Source organism: Delphinus delphis, chromosome 2 (assembly GCF_949987515.2).
Source record: "Delphinus delphis chromosome 2, mDelDel1.2, whole genome shotgun sequence".
NCBI lineage: Eukaryota > Metazoa > Chordata > Mammalia > Artiodactyla > Delphinidae > Delphinus > Delphinus delphis.
Window position 1 is genome coordinate 50,167,199 of NC_082684.1, and position 17,968 is coordinate 50,185,166.

General features: G+C 39.4%; 1 protein-coding gene across 3 annotated transcripts in view; it reads right to left on the reverse strand.

Annotated features, from left to right (window-relative positions):
- The window catches only part of ATL1 (atlastin GTPase 1), an 87,885-nt gene extending 70,027 nt beyond the window's left edge, over nucleotides 1-17,858 (reverse strand). For 2 of the 3 annotated variants that reach the window (XM_060004582.1, XM_060004583.1), the window contains exons 1-2: nucleotides 17,775-17,858; nucleotides 7,409-7,578 (exon numbers count right to left, since the gene is read on the reverse strand). In XM_060004582.1, coding sequence (XP_059860565.1) covers nucleotides 7,409-7,442 — 34 coding nt within the window. In that variant the 5' untranslated portion in view covers nucleotides 7,443-7,578; nucleotides 17,775-17,858. Of the gene's footprint in view, nucleotides 1-7,054; nucleotides 7,311-7,408; nucleotides 7,579-17,774 lie in introns of those variants that run through there. The other variant, XM_060004584.1, reaches the window with a different exon arrangement.
- Nucleotides 17,859-17,968: the final 110 nt, after the last annotated feature.

Genomic DNA, 17,968 nt, shown 5'->3' on the forward strand with positions numbered 1-17,968 from the left:
GCATCTGCAGAAGGTCCTGGAACGAATCCCCCACAGACACTGAGGGATGATCGTAATAGAGGAAAATATCATAACAACAAAAAATGTAAGGAACATAAGAGCAAAACTAACAAATGATAAGCAGGCCATTCAAGGAGAGTTTTTAAACTACTGCAAGACATCAAGAAACAAAAGCTAAATAAATGAAGGAATGTGCCATGTACATGGATAGGAATATTTAATATAGTAAAAATCTTGATTCTATCAAACTAATCTACAAATTGGATGCAAGTTTAATTTAAAAAATCCCAACTGGGCTTTCCAAAGAACTTGAAAGCCAAAAGCCAAGAATAAAGAACAAAAAAAGCTATAAGGCATATAGAAAATAAATAGCAAAATGACAGAAGTAAATCCCTCCTTATCAGTAAGTTACATTAATGTAAATGGATTAAGCTCTCCAATCAAAAGACAGAGACTGGTATAATGCATAAAAAAAATATGATCCAGCTACATGTTGTCTACAAGAGATTCATTTTGGATCCAAAGACACAAATAGGTTGAAAGTGAAAGGATGGAAAAAGATATTCCAATTCTAATGGTAAATGCGGACAAAATAGACTTTAACTCAAAAAGTCGAAACAAAGAGGGACATTATATATTAATAAAGGTTCAATGCATCAAGAAGATATAACAATTATAAACATTTATACATTTAATAACAGGCCATCAAAATATGTGAAGTGTTAAGTTGGAGACTTCAATACCCCACACTCATAATGGATAGAACAATCAAACAGAAGATAGGCAAGGAAACAGAGAATCTGAACAACACGGTAAATCAACTAGGTCTAACAGACTTATATAGAACATTCTACCCAACAACAGAATACACATTCTTCTCAAGTATATATACGACATTCTCTAGGATAGATCATATGCTAGACCACAAGATCATATGCTAACCACAAATTAAGTCTCAGTGGATTTTTAAAAGACAGATATCATATAAAAAATATCTTCTCTAACCCACAGTGGAATGAAGTTAGAGATGAGTAACAGAAGTAAAACTGGAAAATTCACAAATCTGTGGAAATTAAGCAGCACACTCATAAACATCCAATGAATCAAAGAAGAAATAAACAAGAGAAATTAGGAAATGAAATGCAAATAAAAACTACAATGAGATACCACCTCACACCTATCAGGATGGCTACTATTCAAGAAAACAGAAAAGAACAAGTGCTGGTGAGGATGTAGAGGAATTACAACCTTTGTGCACTATTAATGGGCAAGTAAAATGGTACAGCCACTGTGGAATACAGTATGACAGCTCCTCAAAAAATTAAAACTATAACTACTATATGATTCAGCAGTTCTACTTCTAGGTATATACCCAAAGAATTGAAAGCAGGTCTCAAAGAGATGTATTTGAACACCCATGTTCATAAGAGCATTATTTACAGATGCCAAAATGTGGAAGCAACGTAAGTGTTTATTGACAGATGGATAAGCAAAATGTGGTATATACAGTCAATGAAATGTTACTCAGTTTTAAAAAGGAAGAAAATTCTGACATATGCTACAACATGGATGAAACTTAAGGATTCTATACTAAGTGAAATAAACCAGTCATAAAAAGACAAATACTTGATTCCACTTATATGAGATACTTAGAGCAGTCAATATCACAGAGGCAGAAAGCAGAATGATGGCTGCCAGGGGCTGGCGGAGGAGAGAATAGGGAGTTAGTGTTTAATGGGTACAGATGCTTTGCAAGATGAAAAGAATTCTGGAGATGGACGGCAGTGGTGGTTGTACAACAACATGATGTACTTAGCACTACTGAGCTGCACACCTAAAAATGGTTAAGATGGTAAATTTTATGTGTATTTTACCACAATTTTAAAAAAATGAAAAAAAAGAGACATGCAAAATTTTAAAACCAAATATTATAGGAGAAAATTTTATAACTTTGAGGTAGAGGAAGATTTCTTAAAATACAAAGAGCACAAACCATAAAGGAAAATATTAAATTAACTATTTTTAAATATAAAATTTCTGTTTACTAAAATATACCATCAAGAGAGCAAAGTCACATCACAAAGTAGCAAAGGACAAATAACCTGACAAAAGATCAGCAAAGGGCAAATAGGCAGAGTAGGAAATAGTAATGGTTAATAAATGTATGAAAATATACTCACACCTCATTGGTAATCAGTAAAACACAGATTTAAACCATAGTGAGATATCATTTCACATCTATTATAATACCAAGTGTGGGTATTATAAGTAAACAAAATACTTTGTGGAAAAATGTATACGCTAGATTCCATTTATTTTAGGGTCTTAAAAATGTAAAACTAAATAATATATAATTTAGTGATATATGTTACATATATACACACATACATATATATAATATATATATATATAAAATGATCAGGAAATGAGAAACACCAAATTTATGGAAGTATTTATAATGAGATGTTGCCATAAAGGAGGGGCACACAAGCAGTGTCAAAATATTGATAAAGTTCTATTTTTTCAGCTGGGGAGCGGGGATACAGGTGCTCATTATTATACTTTTTAAAATTGAACATCTGTTTTACTTTTTTGTATATATAGACATTTTTATAGAATAATTTTTATGTAAAAGAGCCTCCAACTTTAAAAATATGCAACTATGTTTTATGACTAAAGTTTCTCACAGTAAATCATTTTCCCGATGATCACAGGTTACACTTACAGTCTAGTCACTGGTTTCTAAAGATAATAAAGGCTACAGAGTTTGAAATGGAGGAAAGATATAACCCAAGGGCCATCAAGACAAGGTAAACAGATATAAAGTATAAAATATATATATATGGGGGCTTCCCTGGTGGCGCAGAGGTTGAGAGTCCGCCTGCTGATGCAGGGGACGCGGGTTCGTGCCCCGGCCCGGGAAGATCCCACATGCCGCGGAGCGGCTGGGCCCGTGAGCCGTGGCCGCTGAGCCTGCGCGTCTGGAGCCTGTGCTCCGCAACGGGAGAGGCCACAACAGGGAGAGGCCCGCGTACCGCAAAAAAAAAAAAAGAAAAAAAAAATATATATATGAAAAATATATATGAAAAAATATGTAGGGAAGGCAAATTAAATTAGAATAATGTGGAGGGAAGAGTCTGTAGGGGAAGTACATGTATGACCCAATAGAAATTTTATTTTGTTTCAGGAGGAACAGATATATAGAAAATGAGGCAAGACAAAGGGACAAAGGGTCTCATTCCAAGGAAAACAGAATACAGTCAATTGGAAAAGAAAGATCAGGGGATTACTATAATCAAGATTGTTTTTAACCTTTCCTCAAAAAACAAAAACAGAAACCTAAAAATTAATTTTCAGCAAATGCCTTTTCAACAAATAGACGTTTCCTACACTTACTGTGAAGCTAGAGTTTTTTTTAAAGGGGCAGGAAAAGCTGACACTTTAGTGCAAATATTCTTCTTCTAAAGCAATATTGCACCAACAGTTTCTGTTACATTGCTGAAAACTCAAATTACCAGGTGGCATCCCAAGTTTTTAAGCAACTGTGATTAACAAAACCAAATAAATAAAAACGGGTACACTTCTGTTTTGTTTCTGGGAGTACTTAAACTCTAAGCCCAACATTGAAAGACTGCTTTCTGGGCTACTGTTTCTGATATTCATCTGTCTCCTTTGTCTTCCATATACTAGCATATTCTTTGCCTTCTTTTCTAGTCCAAAGCGATCAAGTTTATAGAGCATTGATTTCTCATACCAGCTTAAGCCTAGACAGGCTTGTTGTGGCACCTATTGGATTCTATTTTAATTCCTTGTCCTTATCACACGGACCCGGTAAACAAACAACCCTAAATTTAAATCCTAGGTCTATAACATAAATTATCAAACTTCTGGGAAGTTATACTCTCTGTGTGTCAGATTCCTTATATATTAAAATAAGGATAATAATGCCTACCTTTTAAGAATTGACTTTTTTTTTTCGGTACGCGGGCCTCTCACTGCTGTGGCCTCTCCCGCTGCGGAGCACAGGCTCCAGACGCGCAGGCTCAGCGGCCATGGCTCACGGGCCTAGCCACTCCGCAGCATGTGGGATCTTCCTGGACCAGGGCACAACCCGTGTCCCCTGCATCGGCAGGCGGACTCTCAACCACTGCACCACCAGGGAAGCCCAAGAATTGACTTTTAAATGCTTAAATTTATTCAAACTTCTAGTTCAGTGTAGATCCAGGTACAGGTGGTGGGATTCTCAGTTTTGGAAGCACGGATTTGCTTCCCAGTTGTATGTATGGGTATGATCCTCAAACACCACCCAACTCTGGGTGTCAGCAGAGATGCTTTTCTGTTTTCTAGCTTCCATGGCCCCTGTAGGACCTAACAGCTCTCTGACCACTCAGATAAAAATAATACCTGTTATTGGTCCTATAGGGCCCTTATCTGAACTTTAGGTCCCCCTTACAAATTTTGCAAGTATCTCTCTTGCACTTTTCTTGGAAATCCTGTATTTTCCAATTCTGGATAGTTTAGCTTTCCCCTCTTCCCTTTGATTTCTAACTCGTCTGAAAAATATGTATTTAGCTAGATGATAAGGTCAGTTTACTGTCTTCCTTTCTAAGCTATCACCTGAGTTTTTTTCTCATCAGAGACCTCTGCCTTCTATGAGGGCCTGTTTTCTCTATTAACCTCACACCATGCCCCATTAAACATAAAAACATTCCATAGCATTATGTTATAGAAAATAAATTAGAAGACAACTCTAGGTTCTAATCTCAGTCCTTTAACTTACTAAATACTATGTGACTTTCACCAAGTTATTTAACCTACCTGAGACTCAGTTTTTTCATCTGCAAACAGGGAATATGTCTTGACAACTTAGGAGGCTAAAGATCAAATGCAATAAGGCAGATGAATGTGTCTTGAAAACTATAGTTCTAAACAATGCAGAAAGTATTATCCATTCAACAAAATACTGGTGATGGCAAAAGAATCAAGTCAAACTGCCAGAGTTGGAGTCCTAGCTCTATTATTTACCTTTTAATATGTAAAATGAGGATTATAATACCTACTTCATATGATATTAGTTCAGTGATGTTAGTTGTTATTATTAAATGCCTATTACACGTTAGGCATTGTACTGGTAATAAAATGGAATCAAGACAGACATGGCTAACATCTTTGCCAAAAACTTCTACTATGTCCTACTCCATATGCTACATTTTCTAAGTCATTTATGTCATATACACTTTACAGCAAAGAAAAATCTGAGTAGTAAAGCATTTCCATAGAACATCAAGATAAGACCCCACAATTCCACTATTTCTTTTCTGTGAAATTTCCAGTGAACACATAGTAACTGTGGTATTTCTTTTCTTAATTCATCACTTGACTCAAAAGTCTTTTCATGACTTCTGGGTAAACTGCCTAGAATACATTTCTATCAAATGTAAATAAGACAGTGTTTCTGAAGGTAACATCCAAAGATGATCTGCTTCTCAATCACCTAAAATGCTAATAAAAGGCAGATTCCTAGACCTTATTTCAGATGTATTGAGGCAAAAGCTCTGGCTGGAAGATGTGGGAATCTGCATTTCTAATAAGTTCCCAGTGTGATTTTTATGCAAATCCCATTTGAGAACCACATTCTCAAGAAAGAAAAAACCTCCACTACATAAGAAATTTGTAACCAAAGGCAATACTGAAAAATAATGATCCAAAGCTTCGTGAAGGAGAAAAATTTTAATCGTCAGAATAAATTTTCACATGCCTGTCTCTTAACAGGGTTGAGTCAACAGTGCACAGAGATTAAGACCAAAATTGACTTGAACATACACACCTTAACTGTCACTATTCAAGAAACTCCTATTCTGGAGGCCAAGGGAAAGGACGGAAAGGGGACACTCTGAAAAAGTTTACCCATATTTCAGAAGAAGCAAACAAAACGGTGTTATTGCAGTAGTCACGCCTACTAAAATTGGGATTTGGTGATATCAGAAAATGGAACCGATTTCTCTTGAACTCGGACAACTAAAGACAGACCTCCCTGCTCCAACTCCCCGCATCTACCATAAACGTTGGATAATCTCTCAAATGTAGACTTTGCCTACTTGGGAGTTAAGCTGGTCCTGTGACCAATCAGAGGCAAGGAAAAATATGATCTTTTGATAAAAGATAATCAATTTTCATAAAAGATAACCAAAATAACTAATTAAAATTTATACCTCTCAATCTGATGGGCAGTTATAGAAGAGATCTCACTGAGACACGGAAGAGAGTCAATCAAGGAGCCCTGAACTCCTAGTGCCTGTAAACTTTCCAAATAACAATTCAAAGCTAATGAACAAACTACTTCTCTGCCCACTAAGCCACACTGGTCTGAGATCTGCTCTGGTGCAGATAATAAAATGCCCTAAGATGGCAGTGGGTTCACTGTGGCTGGAAGAAGTCGGGAGCCCGAAGAGGAAAAAGACGCCCAACCTGCCCACACTAACCGTCCGTCCGCACCCAGTCTGGAGCAGCAGAGCGGGCGGGGCTGCGATTTCTCCTGCATCACTGCGCCCTCTCTTCTCCGCCTGCGTGAGCACCGCCCTCCCACTCGCGGCGTGAACCCACTGGGCCTAGCCTCTCCTTCCCCCTCCCCTCGGCCTGATGCTGAATCATGAGCCCTGCATCTCCAAAAGGTAAAATCTGAGAACAATGCCACCCTTAGGGCTGGCCTGAATGGGGTACCAGGTCGGGGTGGGGCGGAAGACTGGAAACCACAACTTTGCTCCCCTTCTTCCCAAATTCCCCACCCAACCCCCAGATGAAAATGAGTACCGCAGCCTTAGGGGATTCCCAAGCGGCACCCCTTCTCAGGCGTCGCTCGGGTTGGCAAAGGTCAGACCTGGGCCCGGCGCGCTCCGCCTCATTGTTCCAACGCTGCCTACCAGCCTGCCCGCCAGCCAGGAGTCCGAGCCCTGCAAGGCCGGGGAGCCCGCAGCTCGTGGGGAAGGGGTGGGCGATCTCCGCCCCTCTCCTGTAACCACCGCCCCTGCCCACCACCCTCGCCCTTCCTGCCCACCTCCTTTCGCTAAAGCGGAACCGGCGAATCCCCCGGAGGCGACCGGGTGGGTGCTGTCCAAATGCTGGGAGGAGGAGGACTGGGGTGGGGTGGGGTGGGGAGGGTCGGGAGAAGCGGGAGTCTCCGGCCTGCGCTTGGCTGCAGCCTTCGCCCCTTCGCCCCACAGCCAGATGCCGGTTCCACGGGTCCCGCTCGGCCACCGTTCCTCCCGTCCGACAGGGAGCCGCTCGGCGGTGGCCATCTCCCAGCCCTGGATGCTGGCGCCGAGCAGCCCTTGGCCCTCCTCGTCTCCAGAAGCAGAAGGCGGAGGGCCCGTCCCCGTGCAGGCTGCAGAAGTCACCATACGCTACTCACCCCAACTGTTTCTGTCCCTGCGGTTCTTGGCCATGGTGGTCCGGGAACTGGTGGCGGTGGGGCGCTGTCACGGCGCTCGCTCTTCTCCCGGCCGCAGGTTGCTGGCGGTGGGAGGCTCTGTGCCCGCGCTGGGCGCAGTTCACTCAGACTCTGAGGATGTTGCTGTGGCGCTGGTGGGAAGGAGTGGGGAGGAGAAGGGAGGAGAAAGGGATGAACCAAGCTCAGCATCACAAGCCCAAGTTCACACAAATACCAGCGTCACACCCTCCCTACCTCAGCCCACCCCCAGAGCCTGAAGACAGTGACAGACAATGTACTGCAACATTTTCGATGGAAAAAACATACAAATAAATAGCACCCCCTTACACACTCTCAAAGAATTTAACAGCATTATACAGTCAGAAATAACACAAACCAGTATACTGCATGATTCTGTATGTTCAAATACCTGTTTCCTAGACCAGTTACAAATTAGTAGAAACATGCTGGCAACATTTACATAGCCAAAGAAATTTTAAAAATCTGCGTTTATCTACCAGGTACCATTTCCCCCCTAACTTAAAAGCAAGGTCACATTAGTAAAGAGGGTATCATGCATTTTTGTACCTGTATACTGAACAGGCCTGTCTTAAAATTAGGATAGCAAATTTAGATTAAGATCAAGATAAATGAAAGCTGGAGATTCACCATAATCTGTAACTAACTCCATTCTAGTGGGCAAAATTTCCCACTACATTTGCAGAGATATCACCTGGCGTTATACTGACAAATATTCTAAGTAAAGTCATACTATATAATCTGCAAGAGCCTTGGCAGTAACAAAGGTTGCAGACAATTTTGAAAGCAAAAGGCAGTAAATACTTAAAAAAAAATTCTCAATCTCTCCCTTTTCCCTGGTTTCTTCCTCTTTCCCTATAAACTTAATTTTCAATGTCCTAGAAACACTGTCCCTTCATGCTACCTGACCCTCAAGATACCATCATCCCATTCCTCACACAGTTTTCACCTGCATGTGGTTGTTGCCCATACTCTACACAGATCAGTTCTGCCTAGGAGATTACTGCTAGCTTCTTAATTACCAGATCCTTGGTCTCTGTTTACTCCTCATCATAAGCAACTCTTCACTCTGTGTCCCCTCAATGTAATTTACTATGATGGCTTCAGACAGGACCTCCATCCATGCTGTTGATGCCCAAATCTCTCTTCTAGTCTCAAGCTCTCTTGAGGAGAGATAATCATCATTCCAGAGCTGAATTTATAACTGCCTGAGGTCATCTTCAGTTTGTTTTCCTACTGACACTTCAAAATCAATATGTCAAAAACCAAAGTCTCTCACTCACCACTGCCAAATCTTATGCATTTCATATTTCAGTTAATGGTTCTATGACCTCAGACCACTGTAAACAAAGTTTACATTATGGTTTTAAAGGGGACTGTGTTCAACAGAGTTGCATTCCCTAAACACTAATGAGACAACATAGGAAGATAGAAATTATCTCACCCCATACCTACAAAACAAATTCATTGAATAAAAAGAAGTGTGTTCTGCTTTTCGTGTATTTCTTTACTATAATTCTCAGCTCACATTCTAGCCTGAAAATCCCTTTCAGGTGAATCCCATTAAAAAAGAGTACAGTAGATTCCACCCCCAAAATGTTATATATGTAATTCAGTATCTATTCCTAATTGAAAAAGAAACTTATTTTCAAAAAACCCTTTTTCTGCTGTAATTAATAAGTAATCTGTGAGCTAATACTTGAGACTGTGTGAATGTCTTGGCCAAGAACTTTTTCATCCAATGGTTTTTAGCATCCACTGACATCCTTGCATGAAGTGACTTTACATTAGTGATTTTAAAATAATTATACCACTTCTTTTACATTCTACATTTAGTAATTGGCATTTCCTCTGCCACCTTTGTTTGTTGAGTACCACTGTTCACTTCATGGATTCATAAAATCTAAAAAAACTTCACTGTATCATTTACCATCATTATTCTTTCTAATGCTCAAATTGCCCTAAACTTGACCAATGGTAGCTCCTTCAAGTTAACACCTGTGTCCTTTTAACATGTCCTATTTGTCTTTGATCATTTTCCTTGTTTTCTGGCACAAGAAAATGTTTCAAGTTTCCCTTGTATTTTCCCTGCCTCAGAACTAGGATTAACTGTTCCTCCAAGAAACTCTGGCTGCTTTTAATGAGAAAAGGAATTTAGAAACCAAGATCTGAATGCTAGTTGTGCTCACTGCTAGCTGGAATTTCACTGTTTCAAGACTCTTTCAGTGGACATTGTTAGAACACATTTATTTTTTAAAACCATAAGTTTAATCTACTCTAAAGAAATACCTCCAACAGTATGAAAATACATACATACAGAGTAATTTATTGCAGCATTTTTGTTATTGCAATATATTGGAAATAACCTAAATGCCCATATATAGGAGAGTGGTTAAATACACTATAATACATGTGCACAATGGAATACTATGTAGCTATAAAAAAGAATACAGAAGATCTTTATGAACTGATACATACTGAATTCCAGAATACATTGTTAAATGGAAAAAAAAAACCCAAAGCACAAATGCTTAACCCATCCTGTAAGAAAGAAAAGCATATAAAAAATGTATGTGCTCATCTGTGCAAAAGAAATACAGGATAAACTAGAAACCAATGAGATAAGTTATCTACAGGAGATGAGTGGGAATAGGATGGAAGCAATGGAAGAATGGGAATAGGGTAGTAAGGATTAGGACGACTGATGCTTCTCTAAGCGTAACCTTTTCATAAAGCCCTGACTGTTAGAACCATGGCAATGTTTCACATTCTCCAAAATAAATAACTAAAATCAATCATGGTGGGATGAATTGGGAGATAGGGATTGACATATATACATTAATATGTATAAAATAGATTAATAAGAACCTGCTGTATAAAAAATAAATTAAATTAAAAAAATAAAATAAAATCAATCAGGATATGGGGCTAGGGGTGGAAGGAACTCAAAATGGAATTACAAACAGTAAAAAAAAAAAAAAGTGAACCTAACTATATTACAGGGGAATAACATAACTACACTGAAGTGTTTTCTAAACTTGAGGAGCTTTAGAAAATAGTATTTTGATTGTATGCTGTAAGACTAAAGACAAAAACTGTATACAAGTATTGCTCTTTAGTTCATAATTTTTTTTTCTCCCAGGACATACGTGGGTTAGCAATTCTGAAATTATTTATGTTTGCACTAGAGTTGAACAAATATATCGTGGGTAATCAGAGCCAGATTTCTTGTTTTGGAGATGAAGTTATAATAAGGAGAGGGGAAGGACAGAATGAACCCTGTGGTGTTGAACTGGAATCTGAGGTATAAGTATGATACAGTAAAAACACAAATAGCTAAATTAAAAAAAAATGGGCAGAGGCTCTAAATAGACATTTCTCCAAAGAAGATATACAAATGGCCAAGAAGCACATGAAAAGATGATTTAATGTTTTTAGTCACTAGGGAAATGCAAATCAAAATTTGAAAAACTGCAATGAGACATCACCTCAGAATGTAACCAAAAAGAAAGACAAAAAGTGTTGGTGAGGATGTGGAGAAACTGGCACTGCTGGTGGGAATACAGCCACTTTGGAAAACAGTCTGGCTGCTTCTCAAAAAGTTAGATATAGAGTTACCAATTGGCCCAGCAATTCCACTCATAGATATATACCCAAAAGAAATGAAAAACACATGTTCATGCAAAAACTTGTACAGGAATGTTCATAACAGCATTGTTTGTAGTAGCCAAAAGGTGGAAACAACCTAAATACCAATAACTATCAATGGATAAACAAAATATGGTATATATCCATACAATGGAATATTATTTAGCCATAAAAAGGAATGAAGTACTGATAAATGCTACACCATGGATGAACCTTGAAAACATTATGCTAACTGAATGAAGCCAGTCACAAAGACCACGTATTGTATGATTCCATTTATATAAAATGCCCCCAATTGACAAATCTATAGAGACAGATAGTAGATTAAAGGTTGCCTAAGGCTAGAGAGGGTGGGTGGGAGGTTGGGGAGAAATTGGGGAGCAATTGCTATTGAATACAAAGCATCTTTTGGGGGTAATAAAAATGTTTAAAAATTTTTATTGAAATCAATTCTGTTCAACTCTGTGAATATACTAAAAATCACTTAGTTATATAAATTGGTGAATTATATGGTATGTGAGTTATATCTCAATAAGGCTGTGTTTTAAAAGTCAAAGTCAAGTTTATTTTAAATCAGAAAAAAAGAGGATAAGGTATTTGTACTTTAGTACTCTAGATCCTCTCTCCTCCTGACTCCTCTGGGATATTACTCCAAAAATTATTCCCTCCCTCCTATAACCTCAATTATTTTTTCTTCTATTGGTTCCTTCACCATGCTCATTTTCCCCCAAAAAACTCTCAATCAGGAGTTTTTCAGTAATCGATGATCCAACTTGCTCCTTCCCTCTATAACTAGCAATCCTGTTAAAGTATATCAGTTAGAACGCTTTTGGCTATAACTCAAAATGGCTTAAATAAAAGGACATTTACTGTCCTAATTTTTTTGAAGACAGGTTGGTTTTATGGTGGTTCATTCATCAGTGCAACATCATCATGGATAAGTTAGGATAAAGAATTGGCTGCTGTAAAAAAAAACTACAGTGGTTTAAGACACTTATTTCTCTCTCATGAAATAATCTGAGTGTAAGCCATCCAGGACTAATATAGTGGCCTCTTTATACTTCCTTCCACCCTTAACTTGGGACTTCCATCATGTAATCCAAGATGGCTGCTTGGACATTCACATCCTCATTCCAGCCATGTAGAAAGGAAGAAAAGGAAGAAGTGGATATATCCAATCTGCAGGTACAACTCAGAAGTTGCACACATCACCTCAACTCAAATACCATTGACCATACATGTCCCACGCAGTTGATAAATATACCATGTATTTAACTAAAATTTGGGGAATCTAATACCACAGAAAGAAGAGAAATGGATACTGAAGAATACAAGCAGACTTTTTCACTAGGACCAAGATTGCATTCTACCATACTGTGTGTGGGCTTATTTTCTAATGCAAGCTCCTGCCATAGTTCCAAAACGGCATCTGCCATTCCAGTCATCAGAGGCACACAGCCATGCCTAGAGACAGAAAAAGGCATGTCTATGTCTTGTGTACCTTGTTAAAAAGCACTCCAGCAGACTTTTCCTCATGTGTCATTGTCCACAATGGTCTAAGCCTAAACCATCCCCTTAACAAGAGGAATGAGGCTAGGCCAATCGATATTTACCCCCTAAGATTGGGGAAGGTCTCAGTGTCCTTTAATGGACATAGCCACTCAGAAAAGGTCCACAAAATTGTGGTTCTGATAATACAGAAAGAGGATTGTTTCTGAGCAGAATGCCCAAGGTCATAATCATAGCTTCCATTTCCCCCTCACCCTCCACTAGTATCTCAGCTGGTAGGGTGATCCAAACTTTACTCCCATAGGATCCAAGTCCTTACTGGTCTTATATTTACTGGATTGCTGCAGTTTCCCATTGTTCAGTAATTGTGGACATATGAAAACCAAGAGGTACCCTAGTGTATACCTGGGGTTCCAGATATAGTCCTTATTCTCTTTGTCGAGCAACAACCAATTTCCCCTTGGTAATTAAGACCAATCACCCCAACCAGTACAATGAACCCCTCTCTAACTGTTGGCTCAGTGGTCTGAACACCTCATATAGCCCGGGTGGTAGTGTCAGCTTCCTATTTAATGGAACTGTGACTGGGTTATCTGGGGAAAGTACCTGTCCCTTGCACACTAGGGCCTTCAGATCCACCAAGCCCAATGTTTTAGAGTCAAAGTTGTACAGACAAAAATTCTTCAACTGAATTATTAGGAATAATAAAAGGGTCACTCCTACCTCCACCCCCTGGTTGCTTGGCCCATGCATTCTGAATATGGGGTAGATGGCAATATATATTGGCTACTGAGTTAAATCCTATATCATATCCTCATAGGGGTTATCTCTCAGCCAACGGATGCTTCAGCAGGACTTTCCTCCATTGTATCATACTAGATGCTTCTAAGTGATGGGTTTGAGGTAAGATCAGTTAATTTCATGGGCATGACTCCATTGCCACACTTCCTCATAGTAAGATGAGTTTCTTGCTCAAATTTAACGTTGTTTGTGATACATAGTGATGAAATAAGGCATTCTGTAAGTCCATAATTGTGGTACTAGTAGAAGCTTTCCAAGCAGGGATGGTAAACCTGTATCTGGACTATGTATCTATTCCCATGAGGACAAATTGCTCTTCCCTCCATAATCAAAGGGACCTGGTTTAATTAAACTGCCACCAGGTAACTGACTGGTCTAAGGAATCGTACCTTACTAGGGTCACTGCAATGACCTCTGCTATAAGGAAGCTAAATACACCATAGAGGCAGTAACCGTATTACCCTTGGCAAGTGGAAGCCCATGCCACTGAATCTGTGTTTAGCCTCCATTCCTATTGCCACATGGCCCCACTGAACTAGTACTAAGGTAACTAGGTAGAGGCTGACTGACATCCATAGGACAGATCATCTTGTATACCTGATTACTGGGACGGATGCCCTCTTGTGGGCAGGCAAATGGTTCACAGACATTTTCACATTCCGGGTCAATTTTGAGACTCCATCCATAATACATCTCCCACTGACTTCCTTATTTCTGATCATCTTCTTTCCAAGTTATTGCCAGCTTATTAATTACTGTGCATAAATCAGTATAGATCCATACCTCAGGCTCTCTTTCATTCCTAACACAGAGGACAACCAGATGTTTTATTCAAAATTATGCCCTCTAGGAAAATTTCTCTTCATCTCTATTTTTCAGGACCACTTTACTATGAAGTAGGGCCATAATTCAGTGGCTCTGTGCTTCTAGTTGGTGCTAGTACATCATCCAGACCATTAATAAACCAGGCCCAAGCTTTGCCTTCCTCTGCTAAATGACCATGAGCCCAAAGACAGGGTTCAAAAAAAGGTGGCAAAGAAGTAGGGGCAGGTACAATGAAAGTTAGTCCATGTACTTTACTTGTGCCTTCCAGATCAGCTCAGGCTACCCCAGTATATACCTTTCCATTTGACAATGGAATTCTGCTGCCCATGTTCAATTTATGAGTCATCAGATAAAATCCAGTTCCTAAAGAGCAGTTCACAGCACAAAATCACTTAGAATCCTGTGGTCAGGTGTTTAGTATCTGCCGAGCCCTGGTAGCAAGCCAAGAGTTGCTTTTCAACTGAGCTGAATACAGGAACCCCTGTATCAATTCTCATATAAACTTTAAAACCACCCTGGGGATCAAAGTTACATATCAGATGATCAATTCAAGCTGGATAAAAAAAGGATGTGCACTGCCTTCCTCAACTCTTCTTTTGAAAACTCCCATTATAATGACCTGATACTGATTCTGAATGAGACACATGTTCTACTGCTCTCCAGAACAAAACAGAATTCTCCTATACTTTGAAAACACAGTTTTGGCCTCAACAGACAACTGATCCTCATTAGTAACAGAAAGAATAGTTTAACTATTTCAAAATCCAAATGATAATTATGGCAAATGCCTTCCAATATTTAATTGATTTATATTTAACAAACCTATAAAGCTCAATCACATAAAATTACATTTTGCAACTAGCTTATGTTGGAAGATTCATCAGGAAATTATATTGTTTAAGCCTATATGTTCCATACTAAAATTATTGTCCTCATGCTCTGTTTTGTCACACTTGAGGGTTTTAATTAGCCATTCTGTCTTGGTTACTAAATTGTGAAACTTACCTAGGTAGAAGTTGAAAAATTTTATGTCCTTCATTTGTTTTCTGTTTTTTTGGCTGCACTGTGCTGTATGCGGGAACTTAGTTCCCTGACCAGGGATCTAACCCATGCCCCCTGCAGTGGAAGCGCAGTGTCTTAACCACTGGACTGCCAGGGAAGTCCCCGTGTCCCCCAATTTTAAAAAATTAAGCCTCGGCTAAAATTGAAACAAAAGGCCACAGATTATAATTAGCATTTTACTAAAGAACTTGGAAAGAAGGGAAAAACACTATAAAGCATAGAGCAAACCATAAAAGGTCGTTAGGTAGATAACAGGAAAACATGGAATATATTTACATGTCAGATATTATGAAGACACAAAGAATATATGACAGTTATATCAAGCCATACTTATTCAATACCTTGGCATTATGAAATTTGGTAGTTTGTAAGAAACTCTTCTGTGCTCAGTTGAAAACTTTTTATTGTTATGTTACCTTCAACCTTGAAACCATGTGCTTAATTGTTTAGGACATAAATTTAAATTTATGCACTGTATGTTTATTTTATGGAAATTGAATGTGAATTTCTTTACTAACCATGAAATATTTAACAGACAAGCTATGACGTCACTGATCTTGATAAAATTAACTCAACCAGTATTTAAAAATTCTAAAGATTCTCTTGGAGTTAGTATAAAGCAGATGTTTTTTGCTTGCAACAACTGTGGTACAAGTAAAAGAACGATTATGGCAGACACTTCTTAACCACCACATAAAATCTTGACTTTTTCCATGCTAGCCACCTCTGGGTTGATGATCAAAGCATGTGGATCTGCCATTACTGGCAGCATAAAGTATCTGCACTCCAGGGTCTTGTTGAAGCCTATGACCTCAAACTTTTTATTGCCTAATTCAAATCAAACATTGTCTTTCAAGACTAACATGCTTAAAGGAGTATCAGAAAAACATTTATCCTTGTTTCAAACTGGGAATTCAGAGTTTTCATTTTAGGAAGGCGCATGAGGTAAGTTTTCCTAAACTCTTAGTATCAGGAAAAGATGTAACTCTCTCTCAATTAACTGGTTTACTGTGATCTCAAAAACACTATAAAACCCTCTGCTTTGGCCAATTTGCTGTATTGTTCTGCTTTCTTATTTTTCCTTTCTTTAACATCATACCTATCTCCTCATTTTTATCTTATGTTATAGTATGCATTTTCTGTATGCTGCCTCAAATTCTCTGAGGAATAATGTAGGTATAAATAAGTAAGGATAAATAAATTTCAGACTAGAAAAAGAATCAATGCTTATAGGATCAAAGGGGGAAAAAAAGAAATCTATGACAGTAAATAAGTACTAGGATACCAATAGAACATTTGAAAAGATTTTGAGTCATTGAAGCCAAAAGTATTTGCCCACCAAAACAAGTGCCAAGAAGCTCTGAAAGAAGGAACTGTTCTTCAACCATTTTTTCAATGCAGCAAACACATAGGCTTTGTCCATAGAGCATGTTAAGTCTGAGCTTACTTATGTTCCCTAAATAAGTGCCCTTTGTGCACGGAGCACAAGAAAATACATATATTCCCTGTCCTGTTAAGGTGTGAATTTAATTTCTACATTATGCAATTGATTACAATGATCAACAACAAGGAGTACATTGCCCAAGAATGGAATTGAATTGGATGTTCAAAGCCGCAAGCCAACATCTGCAACTTGCTCTTTTGTGATTTTTTTCAGTCACTAAATGCAATGGCCAAGTGTTAGCTGGCTTTTTTGTTCAAACCTTCACTGGGCTCTAGAAATAACTTTGCCAGTGTACAAACTGGCAACTTTATTTCTACCTTCAGAACAAGACTGGAACTGAAACTGCAAAACAGCTTGTTAATATCAGCCAAATTACTTCCCTAAACTCCTGTTCCATATTCTGTGCATTATGAAGTATTTTACAACCTTTTATATTTTGAGAACCCTTTTTATAATCCTGTAAAATGCTTTATAAACACTTCCGGTGTCTAATGCAAAACCTTATCCTTTTCAAGCTGCAGATAAGGATACGGAGACATTGCCAAATACGATGTCTTTCTTGTCCCAGATCACATACTGAGGAAGTGGTAGAGCCAGAACCAGGTTGTGGTCCCTGACTTTGTTTCAGGTTCTGCAGAACTCGTGACCCAAGGAGCGATACCCGCGTTCAGACACCGCGTGTGCCCAACAGGGATAAAGGCCATCGAGACTTCCTAGCAATTCAGACTTTCAGAAATGTCTTGGGAAAACTCAGCAGAAGACAGGTTGCGCAGGCGTGCAGTGAAGCCTCAAACTCGTATCACTGAGAATGATTTGCAAAACAGGACGGTGCAGTAGGGTGTGCCGCGACTTAGTTAATCTGGCACTCCACTCCCCCACCTCCTTCCTTGGTGCCCCACTGCCAGGTGACTTCTCACCTGGCCCAGTGCCCTCAACGTACCTTTTCTGAACTGAGAGGGCTGCGTTCCCTTCGCCCTCGTGCCCACCCTTCTCCCTCTAGCCGTTACCTTCTAAGATTACCTGACAAAGCGGGGGGCGGTTTAGCGGAGGCGCTTCGGCCCACGAATGCCCGGGGGCGTCCCTAAGCCCCGAGGGTGGGAAGCAGAGCCTGGGCCCGGAAAGGACGCGCCGGCCCGGGGGGCGCGGCGGCCCGGCCGGGAGAGTGTCGTGTCCCGAGCAGGCCTCAGGGCGGCACTCTGGCCCTGCGGCCGGCG